Genomic DNA, 19,067 nt, shown 5'->3' on the forward strand with positions numbered 1-19,067 from the left:
GAAAATAAACCTGATATAATTGACACTGAACGCTCCTTTTTTGAAGTTGCAGGGCTTAAACTGCCATCTCTGAAGGGGGATAGTAAGTAGCTGTTATCTAAGTTAGATGAACATAAGCTTGCGCTAAAAAAATATAATGTTTAATACAACCATAAAAAGTGGCAAATGATTAAAAGGCAAGTATCAAAAATATCGTGGATCTAGAACTCAAATACAATATTATTACATCGAGAAATCGGGAATTAAAGTTTCCAAAATGAATATATTCATAACTGTGATAAATATTTGTAAAAATAGATTTTATACTAAGCATTGAATAATTATTTACAGTATTCGTTAAAATGGAGAATCACACTATGCAACAGCATTTTTGCCAGCAGCCTATAACCCAGAGTTATTATTGTTATTTAAGCCATAGATCACAAAAATTACCATTAAAACCTGCTACCGCAAGGGGTTGGGCCTTCAAAACCTTTTTAAAATCACGATCTTTTAGTATTATTTTGATTTAGAGCCATATTTTGAAGTGGAAGAAATATATAATTTAAAATTAAAGGTAATAACAATTGATAAAACACATTCAAGCATTTTAAAGATAAATTCTTTATTAAATTATCTTGAATACAGTTCCTGAAAAATAATCATACAAAAATAAAGTAATATGAAGGATTTTCTTTGACATCAAATATTTTTTCAATGGCTTTATATTATATCTAAAATTTTATAGTATGCATTTTCTACAATTTAAAAGATTTGCTGTAATAAAAAAAGTTCTATTATAATTATTTTTTTTCATTTTTACTTTTTTTTACATCAATGGCAGTTTTTAAAAAATCATATTTTGCTCTATACAAAGTAATACAACAGACTTCTGAGAAAAATACAAAAAAAATTAACTATATTTGGTAGAACATTGTTCAACTACATTTAAAAAATTTAAAAAAACTAGTGTGACTTTTACTAGAGTACAAATCATTTTGTAAAAAAAAATCCTACCAATTTCAAGATATATTTAATAGTGAAATTAGAGCGTACGCCAGTTTTTCCACTCCCTTCTTCCTAAAATAAAATAAAAAATAATAATGAACCATATAATATTTTACCTTGAAACAAGAGAGTTTGTGGAGTTAGAACTTCCTACTATTGACGATACTCTTTTTTTACGATAGCTACAGTCATTGGGAATCTTGAAAACACAACGTTTATGAAAATTTAATCCACATCCTTCACATTTTAAACCCTGAAATATTAATAGTAGCCAACGTTTAGGAGGTCAAATCTATTAAATCCATACCATTTTTTACTAAATGGTCAATAGATAAGTTGCCACTTAACACAATTTTAAGAAATTGTCTTTCTTCTTTAAGTTAATATTTTTGAGGATATAATATACATATCAAAGTTGGGCAAATAATTTTTAACACAACCTCTCTTTATACTGACTTTCCTCTTGTAGGACGTAGTTTTCGACATTAAAGGTATTCGATTTCATAAAGTCCTTCAGAAATAAAAATTAAATGGACGAAGAAAATTCAAAAAGTTGCTTTGAGCGGCAACTTATGAATCCAGTATCCACTTTTAAGTGTAATGACTTATGACGGGTTACCACATATAGTGAGCGTGTACACGCAATTTATGTTGGATTGTAATAATGCAGACAGATATTGGAAGAGGAATTGCCCTCAAAAAGGTCTCCTTTAATCAACTAACAAGAGTTAATATTAAATATAGGAATGATGTGTTAACCCGCCTCAATGCCATTTCTCACAATAGGACAAATATAAAGGAACTCGAAAAAAAACCTGTTTAAACATGCCAAAAAGCATTTCTCCACAAAAGTGGCAGAAAGTAGGAGTTTTGTATGAATGGATAGATAAAGAGTGAGGGCGGATTTCGATATCCTCATGACTCAGGTGCTGAGCATTCACCACTATCTCCACTATCGTATCTTCCAAAATATCTGTAACAGCATTAATAATCTGGAAAAGAGCAAGTGAGAGTGAGATGGATTAAGTGGCGCACCGGCGCATCGGCGCACCTGCAACACATTGGAGGACCCATGGTCATGTCTGTAGAGAAGTAGCCTCTCACTTAATCGCTTTATTCCATGCTCTGGAACCTTGTCCTCTAAGAATTGGCAGGCCTTCTCCTTCAAGGATTTCAGAGTCAGCTCCGCAGAGTCCATCAACACACGATCACGAACAATGCCGCATTGAAACTCAAAGGAGATGACGTGTCCTTCTGTCATGATTCCAAGGGGGCCACGGCACAACAAGCCAATAGCAAGCAAGCAGTTCAAGTAATACACAATTCTAGACTAGTAATACTAATAAGTAATCTACTAATGTCGGATCTCAAGTATCAAGACTTCACACAGGCCTAGGGCAAGCTCAAGATAGGTGAGAAAAGGTAAATACTATAGATTAAAAGACGTAGAGATGAACTATGTTCCTTCATGGACAAATTAAATCTTTCCCTAAGGTTCTATGAAATGGAAAGGAAGGGGAAAAAAGAAAAATTTATTTAATACGGCATTACTTTATCGTATCACGCAACCTTTTTCCCAAAAAGAAGAAGAAAAAACGATCTGTTGATTGTTAGCCAATAGGAAAGGAGCACTATATTCAGTGATGAACAAAGGTGAAAATGCGCTATAGAAATGGGAATGTAAAAAAAACAAAAAACTTAGTAACCCTGACAATTTGTAGAATGTGTTGGAGGAGGAATGAATAATTCCCATGAAGTTTCATTCAAGGTTATTTTATGAAGGTGTGTCCATGAGAGATTCTGTAAAAGTAAAGTAGCACAGTAAACAAAAAAGTTGTTGGACATAAAATAGTTTTTATTTTTTAAACGTTAGACGTCGCTTTTCCATTTAACATTTCATTCAAACAGGTAAAGAAGAGTTGATGAAGGATGAATTAGAATAAACACATAAGTGTACTGAATACTAGTAAGTGGATATATTATATCTAGTCATTAGTATTCAGTGACTCAACATTGCTCTAGTGTTCAAACAAATACAAAATCTACGATTCACGAACCAAGACTCGTCCGCAATGACTCATAATGAGTTCTAGAACTCAATCCATTTAATAAATGATTTATAAATAATACAAGATATTTGTTATTATTTTGAAACAGTTGTTTCATCAAACACCCTCTAGCGCCTATAAAAGAACTACATTTGGTCCTTCTGTTTGAAAAAAAAAAAGTTTATGTACTTGTAGCGCCACTTTACATTAACGCTTTAGTTTACAATTGTAGTGGCTATTTTGATGACGTCACAGAGGAGGAAATTAATATTTCTAATTGTATTAATAAATCATAAAATAGTATTTTATTTTTCTTATCAAACAATTCTGTTAGAGAAAACTTTTACCCTCTGACTATCACGGTACTAAAATTAATTTAAAAAAAAAATAGATTATAAGTTATTTTGAAAAAAAAAAAAATAGTTCAAAACATACATTTTCAAATAAATATATTATAGCGAAGAAATCAATAATATATTAAAAATAAGTGCAGTAAATATGAAAATTGTCAATATGAAAAACATAAACTAACATCTTAAGATCTTAATTTGTAATTTATCCTGAATATAATAAAATGGAGTTCAATTTGATTATCTTGCTAACATAACCGAATATGATGCCTTGAATTAGCCTCTTTTACCTTGTGATTTTGACTCTTCTCTTTAGATATATATATATATATTAATAGTATGATCTTTCAAGGGAGGATGAATATTCATGAATTACTTCTTGACACGTCGTGATGAATGTTTAAGATAAAAGAGTTCTAAAAAGTCTTCACTGCGCAATGATTGATTTCCTACATTTGAAGATTTCGTTCATACCATTATTTAAAAAAGCATTACAAATTACATAAAAATCTGATATCATCTTACTTAAAAAAAAATCACTCATGATGTGTATACCTGAAGAATGGCGAATTTAAAAAGTGATTAAATTAACTATTCGACCAAATAACTTCATATTTGGGAATCTATCTCTTGTAATTATGATAAATCTTCGTTTACTAAGAATAATCCCTCTATTCGTATACTTACTCAAGCTTTTCTATTTCTTTGGAAAGAGTTCCAAGATGAGTTTAGACTGACTTTTCCTCGTCTTCACTTAGATGGAAATGTAAAAGAAGTTCAACCATCGGAATAGGTTTTCTTAGTCACCCAGGAATTACTCATGAAGAAAGACAGAGCTCTTAACGTTTTGGAGGATGATTTTTCAAGAGAATAAGATTACAGTTTATTCATTCTTGATACGTAGTGATGGACAATTAACATAAAGAGAGTTCGAAAGAGTATAAACTAGAAATGATTAATTTTATAATTTTGATGTTTATTAGTATTCACTGAAGTATTACAATATTAAAGGGAATAAAATCATCTTATTTACAAAAAATTGAATAATGATTTGTATACCTAAATCATGTCCAATTTTAAAACATACTTAAGTAATTTTCATTTATATATTACTTAACCATACTATCAATAATATATAAATATTCACTAATTGCTATTTTATTCCTCAAATTATTTTTATAGAGTTTCTGTTTGATTGTTTAAGGAATTTAAACTGTTGTATATTCAATAAGAACTATATATAACCCTTAGTTTTCACATTGAAAAATGATATTTGTTAATATTTAAAGATTCTTATCCATATTTTCACTCTCAATCCTAGGTTCAAAAATGGTCTTATCAATTTCTAATTAACTATTTGAAGAACTGTTGAAATAGATTAGGAAATAAATGATGCGGATTCTATCTTCAAAGTTATGAAATTGTATGAATATTGTAGAAATAAAAATAACTATGAGATCAATCTTTGCTAAAATTATAATATCAAAACAAGTGATCGAATAAACATAAATAAACTAATTTGTAATTAACCACAACCTATAGATTTTAAAATAGATAATTGCAATTCTGACATTTAAAAAAAAAATTATATGTTAAATGAATTTGTGTATATAAAAATTAATTTAAAAGTACCATCATATCCAGTGCTACAACTCGTAGGGAATACTGATGTGATTATCAGCTGCTGGCTTTATTATGATGTCTGAGGGTATAACGAAAGTATTTATTAGCATTATGTTTAATGAAGATATACTACGTATAATTGACTTAGACGTTTTTTATCCGTTACAGTAGATTTGAAAACGTCACACTCTATGAAATTCATTATGAACCATATTCTCAGAATAATAACTAATGAAACGACAAAGTAGAGTATTTCGAAATATATTTGAAGTTCCAAGTTTAAAAAGAAGGCTTAAATTAAATATAATCTACATACTAAAAAATATACCATCATACATTTATGTTAAATATACAAAATTAAACAATTGTAATCATATAACCAATGATAACAAGAAATTATAAATACAGAATATTGAAATAATAGATTGATCCAAATAATATTTCTTGTTCTGACATGAATTCAGTTAAATATGTCATAACTTTAGGTCACAAAACACAAACCAGATGTGAAGCTTAATCGAAAAGATAATCACCCCTTTTTTTTCTTGTGGAAGCTGCTATATACAATTGTGCACATAATAGATATATCTCTACCGATGAAATCTAACTAATGATTAATAATAAAGTAAATGTCCAAATCATAAAATTAGACAATAAATATACTAATAAAAAATGTTAGAATTAAATCCATCGTAAAGATTTATTGCAAAACCTAATTATGTAGTAATGTCCGGCGATATTACTCCTTATTAAGGGCATCAAAAAAAAAATCCTCCCCCCCTTATTTAGGATTGTGTAACAACATACTATTGTCATGAAGGATACGTATAATTGCTAATTATGATGTTACACCCAATATAACTACCCCCGTTGTTGTAACCATTTAAGCAGTTGTTTTTGCATTTTATGAGTTTTCTGAACACCATTTCGTGGAGCTTATCAACCATAGCTAAGCCTTAAGTGATAAAAAAGTAATATTTATTGACTATGTAATATTGGAAAACCTAATGATCATACCCAAGTCTTTAAGTAAAGAAACTAGTCTCAAACTAGTTGCAAACCATCCAAAGCTACTACCCCCGTTATTGTGACCATTTAATCAGTTATATTTGCCATTTAATGAGTTGTGTATCATTATTCTTGATATTTGTAGCTAAAATAGAATCATATTTTATGGTTTGATTTAAAAAAAATGAATACTTACTATTAGATGGTACATAATTCAGAGTTCCATTTCGGAATGAGTAAATATTTTATACTTTTTACTGATAACTTTCATCGTAATTTGGTGTGGATGACTCTAAACATGCTGAAAATTATCTCAACTTCACAATTTACAATGGGGGTATTTTCATAAATTTTTATTACATGCAATAAGTATCTTTCTGTAACAGCATTAATAATCTGGATTATTCTTTACATCTTTTAATTTATAGTATTTACCTTTTCTCGCCTATCTTCAGCTTGCCCTGGGCCTGTGTGAAGTCTTGAAACTTGAGATCCGACATTAATAGATTACTTATTAGTATTACTAGTCTATAATTGGGTATTACTTTATCTGCTTGCTTGCTATTGGCTTGTTGTGGAGTGCCTCTGGCCGTGGCCCCTTGGAATCATGACAGAAGGACACGTCAGCTTGTTTGAGTTTCAATGCGGCATTGTTCGTGATCGTGTGTCGATGGAACTTTAACTTAAACATTCATCACGACGTATCAAGGAATAATTAATGAATATTCATACTCCCTTGAAAGATCATGACCCAAAGCGCTATGAACTCTTCCATTTTTTCGTAATTCAATGCTAGGTTATGCATCATAATAAATTAAAGCACCTGAAAACCTTAAACAACATTTTCCTATGTCACTTGTCTAGCTCATGATCTGAACAGAATAGCAAGAGTCATAATATTAGTATCAATATATAAAATTGAGATAACTGGCTTCTTAAATCGTACATTTTAGATACAAAAATCACGTCAAAGATATTATGATAATAAAGTAAAACATAGAAGTATTAAACATTGGAGATTTAAAACGAAGATAGTTAAATGATCTAATAAATCATATAAGTATTATTATTATTTACTTAATTATTATTTAGAACTTATAGGATCTTAGTAACTATCTTCATAGTAAATCTCCATGTTTGATTTGATCATCCTATTTTTGACGTGAACCTCCATCAGACTGGACTTTTTTGTTACATTAATGTCGGACATGCCACTGAAAGCCCTTTTGGAATCAAAGTTAACAATAGGAGTGTTTTCGTATTTAAAAAACTCGTTATGGTAATTAATAGTTTCAGGTAGCCAATCCCTCAATTTGATATATTTGAAGTTTATAGTGTTTGTATTTTAGAAGTAATCAGAACAGAGTGTTGATAATCTGTTCAGACTATAAGTGTAACAACTTATAGGCAACAAAATTGGAAAATGTTGCATAAGGTTTTGGCCATTTTAATGCAATACCTTGCTCCATTGGTAATGAAAACGTTCACTATTTTGTATCTGAAATCGGAGGCAAGAACGTTGCTTATACTTATTGTAGCAACACATGTAATCCTTGTAAACCTTCCAAAGAATAAATAGCAATTTACATACCCTTTAAAAGATATTATATGAAATCTAGAATCCCGTATTAAATATTTTATTACGAATTATTTTATTATGCACATACTAAATACCATGGAAAATTTAATCTGCGGACAAACATACAATCAAACAAACACCTTATATAATATAATATTATGGTAGATACAATATTAATGAATTTTAAAAGCATTAAGGAAAATTATAATCTATCAAACTAACACAAGATATATTTTTTACACTAATACAGTTGACAATTTCATTATGTTTTTATCACTACTATAGTCACTATAAATTTAAATAACGTGCTAAGAATTTAATTTTTCTGGGCGATGCCAATCAAGTTATTTTTGGTGTTCTTCATAATATTGAATCCGATTCTGTCCAATATCAGTATTAAACTTTTTGATTAAACTCCACGTCTGGCTTGTGTTGAGCAACTTAAAGTTATAACATATTTAACTGAATTCATGTCAGAACAAGAAATATTATTTGGATCAATCTATTATTTCAATATTTTATATTTATAATTTATTGTTATTATTTCTTATATAATTGCAAGGGTTTAATTTTGTATATTTAACATAAATGCATGATGGTTTATTTTTTTAATATGTAGATTATATTTAATTTAAGCCTTCTTTTTTAAACATAAAACTTCAAACATATTTCGAAATACTTTACTTCATCATTTCATTAGTTATTATTCTGAGATTATGGTTCATAATGAATTATAATTTCATGGAGTGAGGCGTTTTTAAATCTACTGTTACGGATAAAGAAGTCTAAGTCAATTATACGTAATATATCTTGATTAAACATTTTGCTAATAAATACTTTCGTTATACCCTCAAAAGTCATAATAAAGTAGGTAGTTGATAAGCACAGCAGTATTTTAAACAAAGATACCTTAAGTCCTTAACTTACAGATGCAAAAATCAGGCCTAGTATTTTTGATGAGATTAAAATACAGAAACTATTAGGATATGTTTTCCAAGAGATAGAACCAATGCCAGAAAGAGGAAATCGAAGAAAAATACTTCTAACTTGATTATCTATCACAAGAGAGCCGATTCGAATCCTTCCTTACAAAGGAGATTGCAACATTAACGAGGTCCATTCACGATGAGTAGGGAGTTTCAATACTTCAAATATAATTAGTATTTACTTTTTTTGAATTTGTACAGACCATGGTATTATTTAGTGATATTAATTATTATTATTCATTACGAAGTATAACGTCTTTATCGTTAGATTGAAATATTGAACATTATGTATGTCTAAATTTTAAAAAAAGTATAACTAAAAAACAATTATATTAATTATAAATTTTAATAGAAATTGTAAGCAGAGAATCATACAAATTTAAAATGACAAATGATACGATGTAGAAGTTATTAGTATAAAATCAAACAAATTTATTCAACAAATTATTAGTGACATTATACATTTACAAAATGAATTGATATATTTAGATACATAAATTAATATACTTATTAGCAGAATGGAATTTGCATTTGCAATGTAGACAAAACTATTGATAAAAGAGAGGCATATTCTCTTTAAGAGTCTAGAATTATCTTCCAAAAGGACTTCAGAATTTCAATTAATGAGCAGTGGATAGAGGATGAAAACTCCTTCTGTTCCTCACTTGGGCTTCAGTGGATTATTCTATCTTTCAATGACCTTATTAGTTCTTATAGCAGTATACGATTATTTCGTAGAAGATTTTGAGGAATTTATGGAATTTTTGAACATAGAGTCAATGATTTACGTGGTCAAAAGTCACTATAATAGACCTTCTTGGGAAGACGCATCTACTGAATAGAACTATCCTTCCATTAAAGAAGATAAGATCCACTGAGTGATAGACATATATACGAGATCCCTTGAACAGAACATGAAGAGAGGATCAGAAGGGTGTGGCTAGGATACCCAAATGGGAAAATATGAACTCCTAGGGAAAATGGATAGATCCCAATCCAGGCAGAGGGGGAACTTTTTTAAGACATTTGACTAATAAAATTAATTATATTCAATATTGCACTTAGGTAAGCAGCAAACTATAGTCTTTATTAGAGGGATATGATGTACACAAATTACTAATAAATAATGAATAAAAAAAAAATAAGAAAAAAGAAAGAAGACACGTAATAACCGTTTTCCTTTTCTAATCTCAAATCAGTAATTTATTTAACCAAACGTGCCCAGCTTTAGCTATTGAACTATATACGTTCTACTTCAAACATAAATATTATTGCTTTTCAACATACCCTTTGAGCGGTTTGAAGACACATAATTATCTCGTCCACTATTCTACCGAGTTAAAGGTGGCCAAAAAAAAGTTCCCCCTTTTATTCCGGTTAAGGGATCAACAATCAAACTGTCATCAACTGCCTGCAAATACATTTAATTCATAGTGATTGGATGGATCTTTCCCAGGAACGAATTGGATACATTAATCCGAATCTACCCATTCTTTCCGTTCCTAGTAATTAATATTTTTTTTTCCATTTGGATATCCAATAAGTCGTCTGATCCTATCTTCAACTTCGTGTTAAAGGGATCTCGCCACTTAGTATTTGTTACTCACTCAGTGGATATTTTCTTATTTAATATAAGAATCCTGTATTGTACAAATACACTTCACATCAAGTCTCATTATAGGGACTTCTGACCTCTTTAATCATTGCCTCTATGCTCAAGAATACATAATTTTTTTCCAGATCTTTTAAAAGATCATCGTATACGTCTACATATAAGAACTATAGAGTTCTACAAAAAAAGAATAATCGACTGAAAAATCCAGTAAGGAAAATACATAGTTCTAATCGTCCTCGACTGCTCCTTTTCTGCTTAAGTAAACTCTGCTTCGTCGTCTATTTTTAGGAGTAAAAAACAAAGTCTGAATTCAGCTCCGAATCTAGATAAGTGGGTGTAAACTTATAAAATTTCAAACTCGTAGGGAGAAGCGTTCCCAATATCACTTATTTATAGTGGGTCAGTTTAAAATATAGAGAAAAAAAAGTTTTTTGTAATCACATTTCAAAATTTTAATGGGACTTAACTGAATTCAGTTTTGATTCCTACCCCTACGTCTATTTTCATTAAACAAGTGGAATCATATAATAATTAAATATATCATATTAAAATCCAATTATAAATAGTGGTAAAAATAACACACTTCTTGTGTAATAATATACACTAGCAAAAAAATAATTATGTAAACAAAATAATTAATTAAATAAAAAAATTAATTCTACAATTAAATAAAAAAAAAGGAAGGCCTTGATGAAATATAGTTTCATGTCGTTTAGAGTTCTAAATCAATGTGGCATCACAATGCTATTCATTATGGTCGTTCCAGGGCAAAACACAATTGTTCATTTGCTTATGTAGAGACGTTTCAATTGTCCTAGAAGGTCAATTCTAATCGTTTGTTCATATAACAAGCTTATTGAACTCTTTATTAAGTTTACAAACACTTTAATGCTCAATTAAATACGTTTATTATTTAGTTGTCGACCTGAAAATGTTTTAACTACACCCATCAAAAGTTTAGATCCTTATATTAAGTGTAAGATTATGTTCACGTGATGCAAATGCCCAACTCGTGTAGTACTTCAAAATAATTACTAAGAGTATGCACATTTGATGACAATCCAGATAAACAATGTAAGATTGCACATAAAAACAAAAACACAAAATGAGTTCTACAATACATCCAAAAATACAACTAAAGGATAAGGGGTGAAAAAGACTAGCAAAATCGAAAAACATCCTCATTTACACGATTTAATATCAAAAATAATTATTCATTAAGTTATTTATATAGCACAATATACTTAATTGAATAAGATTACTCTACTTATACACCATAGTCCATATATTATTGCTAAGGCTAAATAAGAGAAATTTTATCTAGAGAAAAAATACACATGCATCGCACCTGATTAAAGAGCCTTGTCTATTTGAAAGGAAAAACAAAGCAGCATAGAGCTATTGGGTTCATTGAACGACGCAGATTTGATGAAGAAGGTCAATCAAAGCTAAACCCATCACCAGAAAGGGACTGCTGTTTAGGAATTCAATTCCATAAATTCAGTAGAAGAAAGGCTATAATTTGCATTGTGACTAGATCTAGTCACAATGAAAATTCTTAGTGAAATATAAAGTTAATCAAATTAGAGGGTAAACCAAAAGAAAAACAATAAAAAAAAACGATAACTTTTATATTAATTAATATTCACAAATCCATTTAATTCTAGCCCGATACACAAGAGAGAAAACAACATAATTCATCCCGATGTCCATAAGGACCAACAAGGGAAAATTCTAGTTATTCAAATGTTGAAATATAAACTTATGATGTTAATAATATAGACAACTAGATAAAAAAAAGAAAATATTATTTACAACCTACAACAACCAAAACTTATTTAAGCAGGGGTGGGGGGGGGAGTTAAAACCAGTGTAGGCAGTCCGGTCTATGACGTTCCACTGCTCAAACCTTAAATGAGTCACTCATAGCCCTGACTACCATGATATCAATTTCCCTTTAAGATATGCCAAATTTCTTAAGTAGCTCTTTCGATTTGGCTACTAAGATTCCATTCCAATTCATAACAATCCCTCCTACTTGTCAATCACTACATTCTCCAGAGAGTGTTTAAGCTTAATAGATTCCAGTATGTCATTTGAAATATACTTTTTCATTTTTAAACTATTGGCTGAGACTAAATCAGTTGTATTCCCAACAATTTTTGGGTCCAAGATGTGCACATTCCCTTCTTGTACTAATACAAGATCTGGTTTTAAAGTCGTCTCCCCTATTTTTTATAATTGGTGTTAAAAAAACCTGCACACCTGGCCGGCGTAACTTCAAGTCCAAGTAGTCAACTAATGTATCATGCCTCTCAATGCGGAAGTCTTGTGCACGTGGGCATGTTTGCAGGATATGTTCAAGATTTCTAACCCTGTCATTTTGTATATTTTTTGGAATTGCCCTAAATCGATTAAATTTAGACTTGGTTGCCACGTTGCCTGGCATGATTTGACAACCCTTTTGAACTTTGTATTGTTCATGTTAAAAGTATTTAATTGGAGAAAGTTGTGATTCGCCTTACTCTCAAGGGCATACTTCATACTCTTTGTATCCATCGATTTAATTGGGTTAGCTTTGACGAGCTCCTGGAATTTGTACCAACGTAATATTATACTTTATCGAAATTTCCGCAGAAAGACTAGAACTTTAACATAAGTATTCTCAATCTTCATTAGTGAACCCATCCTATGACTTTAGGCAAAGCTTGCAGTCGACAGGGGGTTCATTACTCCAAGTCCACCATCTTTAGCTTTGTATTCAAGGAAACTTATAGTTGCATCGTTGAACAAGCCCGTTATTTTACGGACATACTTTCTGATTACAATTTGAAAAGCATTAAAGCCTCCCTTGATAATCTTGGATTTTTTTCAATGCATAGAAGTACCGAGTTATTACATTAGTTTTAAGGATGTATAAGCATTGTTTATTTGAAATCGTTGCATTATCAAGCTTTTTGAGTTGTAATTTTAGATCATTGATCATATCCACTCTTTGTTTCCCGAAACTAGAGTAGTAATTACCTAAATACTTGTAAAAATCATTTAGTTCTATATTTTTGATATTACCATCCTAACAAGTCATCATATGGCAGGGGTCAAAGTACATGAGACCTTTTTTTATTCCCTTCTATGATAGACAACAGACCCGACTTATTGCTATTCAATGATAGACCACCTGCTACAATTTCAAAAGATTTTAAGTAGACCTGAAGGCTTTTAAGGTTGTTACATATTAAGATAGTATCATCGGCATTCATAAATTCTGTTGATAGCAGTACCAGATACCCCAATCTCATAAGGGGCCCCCCCCCCCTGATTAGTGATATATTTATAACTTGTGAGTCCATTTTGTTGTTAGAAAACAAGTTGAAGATTATTCTAGACTTTAAGATAATGTGCCTCTCTTTTCTTGGTAATATTGTTTGCAAAGTATATTCAATTCTGCTGTTGATTATAAATAATTATTGGGAGCTATTAAATGATTATGTGTTAAAAAATATAAGTGACTTCTGAACTTCAATAGATTTTACTGTAATATTTAAATATCGTTGCAATTTTGCAATGATTCAAATAAGAGAATGGAAAATAAATTACGAAAATAATTTTTAAATTATAAGTTTCAATAATTCTTTATAAATATGATTTTTTCTCTCACAAGTTTTTTAACGAGAAAAGGGGTTAGGGTGAGTAACGAGTATTCAGGTGAGTAACCAGTATTCTAGTGAGTAACGAGTAAAGCTCGTAATTCAAGGAGTGTTTTTTTAGAAACTCGAAAATACTGAGGTAGTAAAATTCAGCTCACGGCACATCATTATAAAAATTATTTACATTAAATAAAGAAAGGCAACTTATTTTATCAAGTGTAATTCTGAAAAATTTATAGCAAAATTGTATTTGAAGTATTTAAAATATTAAATAATCGAATTCAGCATCGGGATTTTTTTTTAATCGTCCCATCACTAGTATAGTTTATAATTATATCCATAATCAATGATAAGAAGATGTAATGATCTTTGGAAAAACTAGCAAAAAGCGACATCTTGTAGACAGTAAGAAAATGAACGCCGTTGATATTTTTTCCCCGTTCATCCTTGTTTTTTTTTGTTTTTTTATAGTTCATTCGTTCAAAAAATGAACGGAAAGAGTGAACGCTGTTCGTTTTTCCGTTCAGTGTACAACCCTGGTATCTATAAAGACAGACATTGAAGGAAGGTCCGTTTTCAAAAAAAATTAATAATAATTGTATGTCCCCCCCCATCAGTAGTGATGGGGTTATCTTAGCAAACATCAGCCCATGTTTTTATAAAAGCAGGAACAACATAGCCAATGAAAAGTAGAAATTTAACATAGATAAACGGACATCAGTCGTAATTAAATCGATAAACCTGGGGATTGGTAATGTGAATTGTAAGGTCCGGGTTGATTGTGCATGTCAAACATAAAACCCATGAGTTGGACAGGAGGGATTGAGAGACATTAGCTTTTGGTGGAATGGGTACTCCTGTAGTAACCAAAACTGGGTAGGGAATAAGGGTTGAAGTGAGTGTTAGGTATTGACTGCCCATACGAGTAATGATAAATTGACAAGTGTCGGTTGTAAGGAGGTATTGATCCATAAGAACTAGGTAAACGGTTGAAACAATTATATACCGTTGTCTGGCATTTCTTTTTGTGATTCTTGGTGCCCTAGGATGCTTCTTGCAACCTATATTGGACGCAAGACTGCGGTAAGATGAGTCTTGCAGACGGTTCGGTTGAGTCAAAGACATCAAAAGGCCGAGGAGTAAATTTGGAGGTACTACTTGGTTTAGTTTGGGTTATATTAATCCGGTCCAAGTCATAGGAGACATTAAATTGCCAACTGAATGTTGTGGATTAGTAGGGTAGAGGAAAGGTGTTGGAGATCACCCAAATCATTAAATCAAAAACACGTTGTTAAGAGGGTAGGTTAAAATAAAACCTTACTTTCAAATAAGACGGTGTGGAGGTAAAGGAGTCTGGTTCAGGGATATAAGATTATTCGGAAGTATCGAACCGAACAACTATATTCTATGTCAATAATTCATGTTACTACAACTCTCCTTCTATTTCATCCTTCACTCCTTCTTCAGAGGAAGGAGGTTATTCTTTAGCTTAAGCGGTGGGATTGACGTCATGACGGAAGGTTTTGTTAAAAAATAAATGATCAAAACAAATGGTTGTCTGAGGTATTTTGAAGTTCACAGGAGAGGAGGAAAATAAGGGAAGAATAGTCAAAGTTGTGAAGTAGGTTTTTTCATTAGCCTAGCGTTGTGTGAACGCACCTTAAGGCACTTTATAGTAGTATATAATTTAATATGCTGTGTAAGATTAATTTTATATTTTCAATTATGCAATAAGTTTGATTAATTGATGCGATTAAATTGATTGTATACTTTTCTACTACCACTATATAAATAGACCTACTTGAATTTTTGAAAATAAGTTAAATTTTTTTTTTCAAACAATGAAGTTCCATTGCTTTACTATATTAACTTTTGTGAGCATCAACTATACATTTTCACATATACAGCTGAATGACTCTGTGGAACTATCCGATAAATGTTTAGTAAAAATATTTCAGGTATGTACAATTATAAGTAAAAAAGTAGAAGTAATAATACGGATTTGTGTAATAGTTATAAAACTTAAATATATAAATATTCCCAGAATATCATACAATGGAAATATCCTTCCAAATTTAACTCTTTTGATATTTGAGAAATAGCGTTTTTCAATAATAATTTATTGATTTTTTATTAAGTATTAAGTTGAAATTTTTCGTTTTGTTTTGTAGTTTAAATGTGACTTTTCTGCGGTTCTTTATAGTTTAGTGGTTATTTTTATAAATTATTTTATGTAGATTATTTGATTTTTAGAGTAATCTTCATATTCATAAAATCATATTTATCAAATATTATGCTGGTTAATCATTTTTTATAATGTACTAGATCTTTCAAAGTGACCTACTGAACAGAATTGACCTTTCAAAGACACTTGTACCGTGAAAAAAATCCCTAAAACTCTTAGAAAAATGAAAAAAATATCTTATAAATTTAAGTGTATCGCGTAAATTGTGCACCATTTATACACGTTTGCTTTATTCTTATTGAGGAAAGTGCTATTTATTTTGAATAAACATTTTTTATAAGAAGTTGATAGTAGTGTCACCTAGAATTTTAGAAGAACTAGAGGGATGGCTTCAGCTATTTCCTGAGGATTGCTACTCGCCTATCAGACCAAAGATGAATCCCAATTTTACTATATATACTAATGCTTCACAGAAGCCTATCTACTTCAGATAGTTGAACCATTAGAAGCTGCTGGAAGGTATCCAAGAAGTCTGATATTAAGGTTTTGTTGTCAGGAATTGGTTATTGACTCCTATGACAAAGAAAATATGGCTGGAAATTTTGAGATGTTAGTTATACCCAGTTTTTCAATGGATAGACTCTGTGCATTCCTATTTTTTTCAAAAAATCTAAAATTTTTGAATAAAAAAAATATATAGAATTTTCATAAAAATTTGTTATCCAGAAACAAACTTCTACATTGAGAATTTGTCCTACAGAAGGATACATTCTAAAATATGCAATCTAGTTTGCTCATGATAACTTAGTTCATTAATAATATATCAATTTCCAAGTTTTCAGTGCAACTTTTGCTCAAGGATAGAGTTCAATGCATATCCATTCTAAAACAGTTCGACCGTGAGTGTGTTGGAATCCAAAGGCTAAACAACCCTTCGGAATTTAAAAATGTAAATTGACTGGAAGAAAAAAAAAATTGATATACAAGAAGGTACACTTTCAATCAATTTGAATTTCCCCGCTGATCTGTTTGAGAACGGATATGCATTTAACTCTATCCCAGTAATTTTTTTTTGATTTTTTGGTGAGTTATTAGTGTATGTCCTTGTTTAATTCGGAGTAGAATTTAGGATCGACAACGTAGTCTTTCCTTCGCATATCATTACTAGATATGAAGTGGGAGTTTGTGTTTATTTATTTTATTTCATATCTGATTGAAACTAGTTTAAATAAACATGATGGCAGATAAGCTGCTCTTCTCCCGAACATTATTCAACCACACTAATTTTCCGGGTTTTTTAGCATACTGACAGATAATATGTTATTTTAATCCCTGCACACAATATATATTTATTTTTCTAGGAGCAAGCGTGAATCGAATCTACGCACATTGAGTTCAAGAGAATAATTTCTTCAGAGCATGAACTCAATATTTTCATTTTTTTTAGAGAAAAATATCACTGGTATTAAGAAAGACCTAAAGACTTATTCCATGCTTAGAAGTAAGAACTCAACGTCTTCCTTATCCGCTAAAGATCAATTAGCTGTATAAATCATATGTCATATCTCTTATAATAATAAGATACTATAATTCGTAATAGGCTGAATCAGAAGTTGAAGTGAAGGAAACAAGAACACTAATTGGGAATATTGGAAGCCTATAGGAAAGGAGGGACGGAAATAGGGTCAAGATTTTTTAATATTTGTATTTCAATTTGTCAGTTGAAGTAGTCAATAGTCAAAAGATCTTCATTGCTGAGCAACGTCTCAAGCAGATCAAGTCACTTCATTATAAAATCATAGTATCGGCCACTAAAGATATCATAACGATGGCAATAGTCAATAATTTGTATGTGTCAAGTGATAATAATATTTGAATCACTTCAATATGTAAAAAAAAAAATAGGCTTTTTTATTGTAAATTTTTCCCGTCTTGACATAGAATTTGCAGTGCCTCTGTAGGGTCAATCATAATAATTTATAAATAGAAATGGAACATAATGAAGTGTAGAATGCAAATCCATCCCACACTCATTTAGAGAAGAAATCCTTCTAGCTTACTTTGGTTTTAGCTCACCGAATATGCATTTTTGATTAAATGAAATTTTATCAATATCATAACAATAAATATGTAGTGAGTTTGATTTAGAAGGAACTGAGCACGGTGTTACTTTTATTATTTCACGTAACCTTTATATAAAAAATAACAGAAGAAAGTCTGAAATCATCTCATAGTTAGCCAAATTAGTCAATTCTACCAACTATTATTTATTTCTTAAGTAATCCAAGACTATCATTGTTATCTAATTTTTCATATATGTATCATAATATTGCCTAATAATATTTTATTAAATGTGCAGCTCTACATTTGTATTTGTATATGATGCCCAAAATGTTTTCTTATTATTAATGAAATGGCCACTATATAAATATACGAGGAAAGATAACCAAGAAATTGTATTCTTGTCCTTTTGGAAACGAATAATAACTATAGTATTACTTATTACTTCATAAATGTATTAAGGATTTTGAGATAAAGAAGTGGAAATATCTCGAACTATAAGTTTATTATTCGATTTATTTTTCACAATCTATTTCATTCTTATCTTAGCCTGTAATAACATAGAGCATTGGCCATTCATTTTATTTTAAATTAAGCTCGTGAGGTCTCACTCAAGTACGTGATTTCAGAAAACCACTGTTGATGGACTCATTATTAAGAATAAATCTGTGGTAAAGTACTGCACTCCATCCCTCGGACGAAGAATGTCCTAAAACAAACAATTCAGGATGTTTATAATTAAAATGGGTTTTTATGACCCATTTAGGAACTGAAAAGGATTTAAGATGTCTCAATTCATGTTCTCATTGTAACCATCTCTCAGCCAGATCTCTTGGCAACTAGGCATCTCATTTTATCTTCCGATTCCATGTTTCTTGAAAGATGAGTTTAGCTGTGAAGATAACAGGTAACAATCTACCTTCAGGATCAAAATATCTCGAAGATTTACATAATACAGACTTTTCATTGGTATTTTGA

The 19,067-nt window shown here is 30.3% G+C and overlaps 2 protein-coding genes and 1 long non-coding RNA gene across 28 annotated transcripts in view; 1 reads left to right on the top strand and 2 right to left on the bottom strand.

Annotated features, from left to right (window-relative positions):
* PKD (serine/threonine-protein kinase D3) overlaps positions 1–2,805 on the bottom strand; it is a 46,709-nt gene extending 43,904 nt beyond the window's left edge. For 7 of the 9 annotated variants that reach the window (XR_011782952.1, XR_011782951.1, XM_071892387.1 and 4 more), the window contains exons 1-4: positions 2,039–2,479; positions 1,803–1,979; positions 1,104–1,240; positions 11–123 (exon numbers count right to left, since the gene is read on the bottom strand). Coding sequence is in view for 7 of the 9 variants with exons in the window: in XM_071892387.1 (XP_071748488.1) it covers positions 11–123; positions 1,104–1,240; positions 1,803–1,979; positions 2,039–2,248 (637 nt within the window). In the remaining 2 variants the exon portion in view is untranslated. Of the gene's footprint in view, positions 1–10; positions 124–1,103; positions 1,241–1,294; positions 1,980–2,038; positions 2,485–2,556 lie in introns of those variants that run through there. The other 2 variants (XM_071892386.1, XM_071892388.1) reach the window with 2 other exon arrangements.
* A 2,448-nt stretch (positions 2,806–5,253) lies between these two features.
* LOC139906861 (uncharacterized) lies at positions 5,254–7,037 on the bottom strand. The gene is made up of 3 exons (XR_011782961.1): positions 6,213–7,037; positions 6,026–6,161; positions 5,254–5,963 (listed from the first exon to the last, which is right to left on the bottom strand). It is a non-coding gene; the product is annotated as an uncharacterized lncRNA (long non-coding RNA).
* An 8,416-nt stretch (positions 7,038–15,453) lies between these two features.
* The window catches only part of LOC121126702 (uncharacterized), a 58,479-nt gene continuing 54,865 nt past the window's right edge, over positions 15,454–19,067 (top strand). For 14 of the 18 annotated variants that reach the window (XR_011782351.1, XR_011782352.1, XR_011782347.1 and 11 more), the window contains exon 1: positions 15,454–15,801. Coding sequence is in view for 10 of the 18 variants with exons in the window: in XM_071891896.1 (XP_071747997.1) it covers positions 15,685–15,801 (117 nt within the window). In the remaining 8 variants the exon portion in view is untranslated. The remainder of the gene's footprint in view (positions 15,802–19,067) is intronic. The other 4 variants (XM_071891901.1, XM_071891902.1, XM_040722008.2 and 1 more) reach the window with 2 other exon arrangements.

Source organism: Lepeophtheirus salmonis, chromosome 12, assembly GCF_016086655.4.
Source record: "Lepeophtheirus salmonis chromosome 12, UVic_Lsal_1.4, whole genome shotgun sequence".
In the NCBI taxonomy this organism is placed as follows: Eukaryota; Metazoa; Arthropoda; class Copepoda; order Siphonostomatoida; family Caligidae; genus Lepeophtheirus; species Lepeophtheirus salmonis.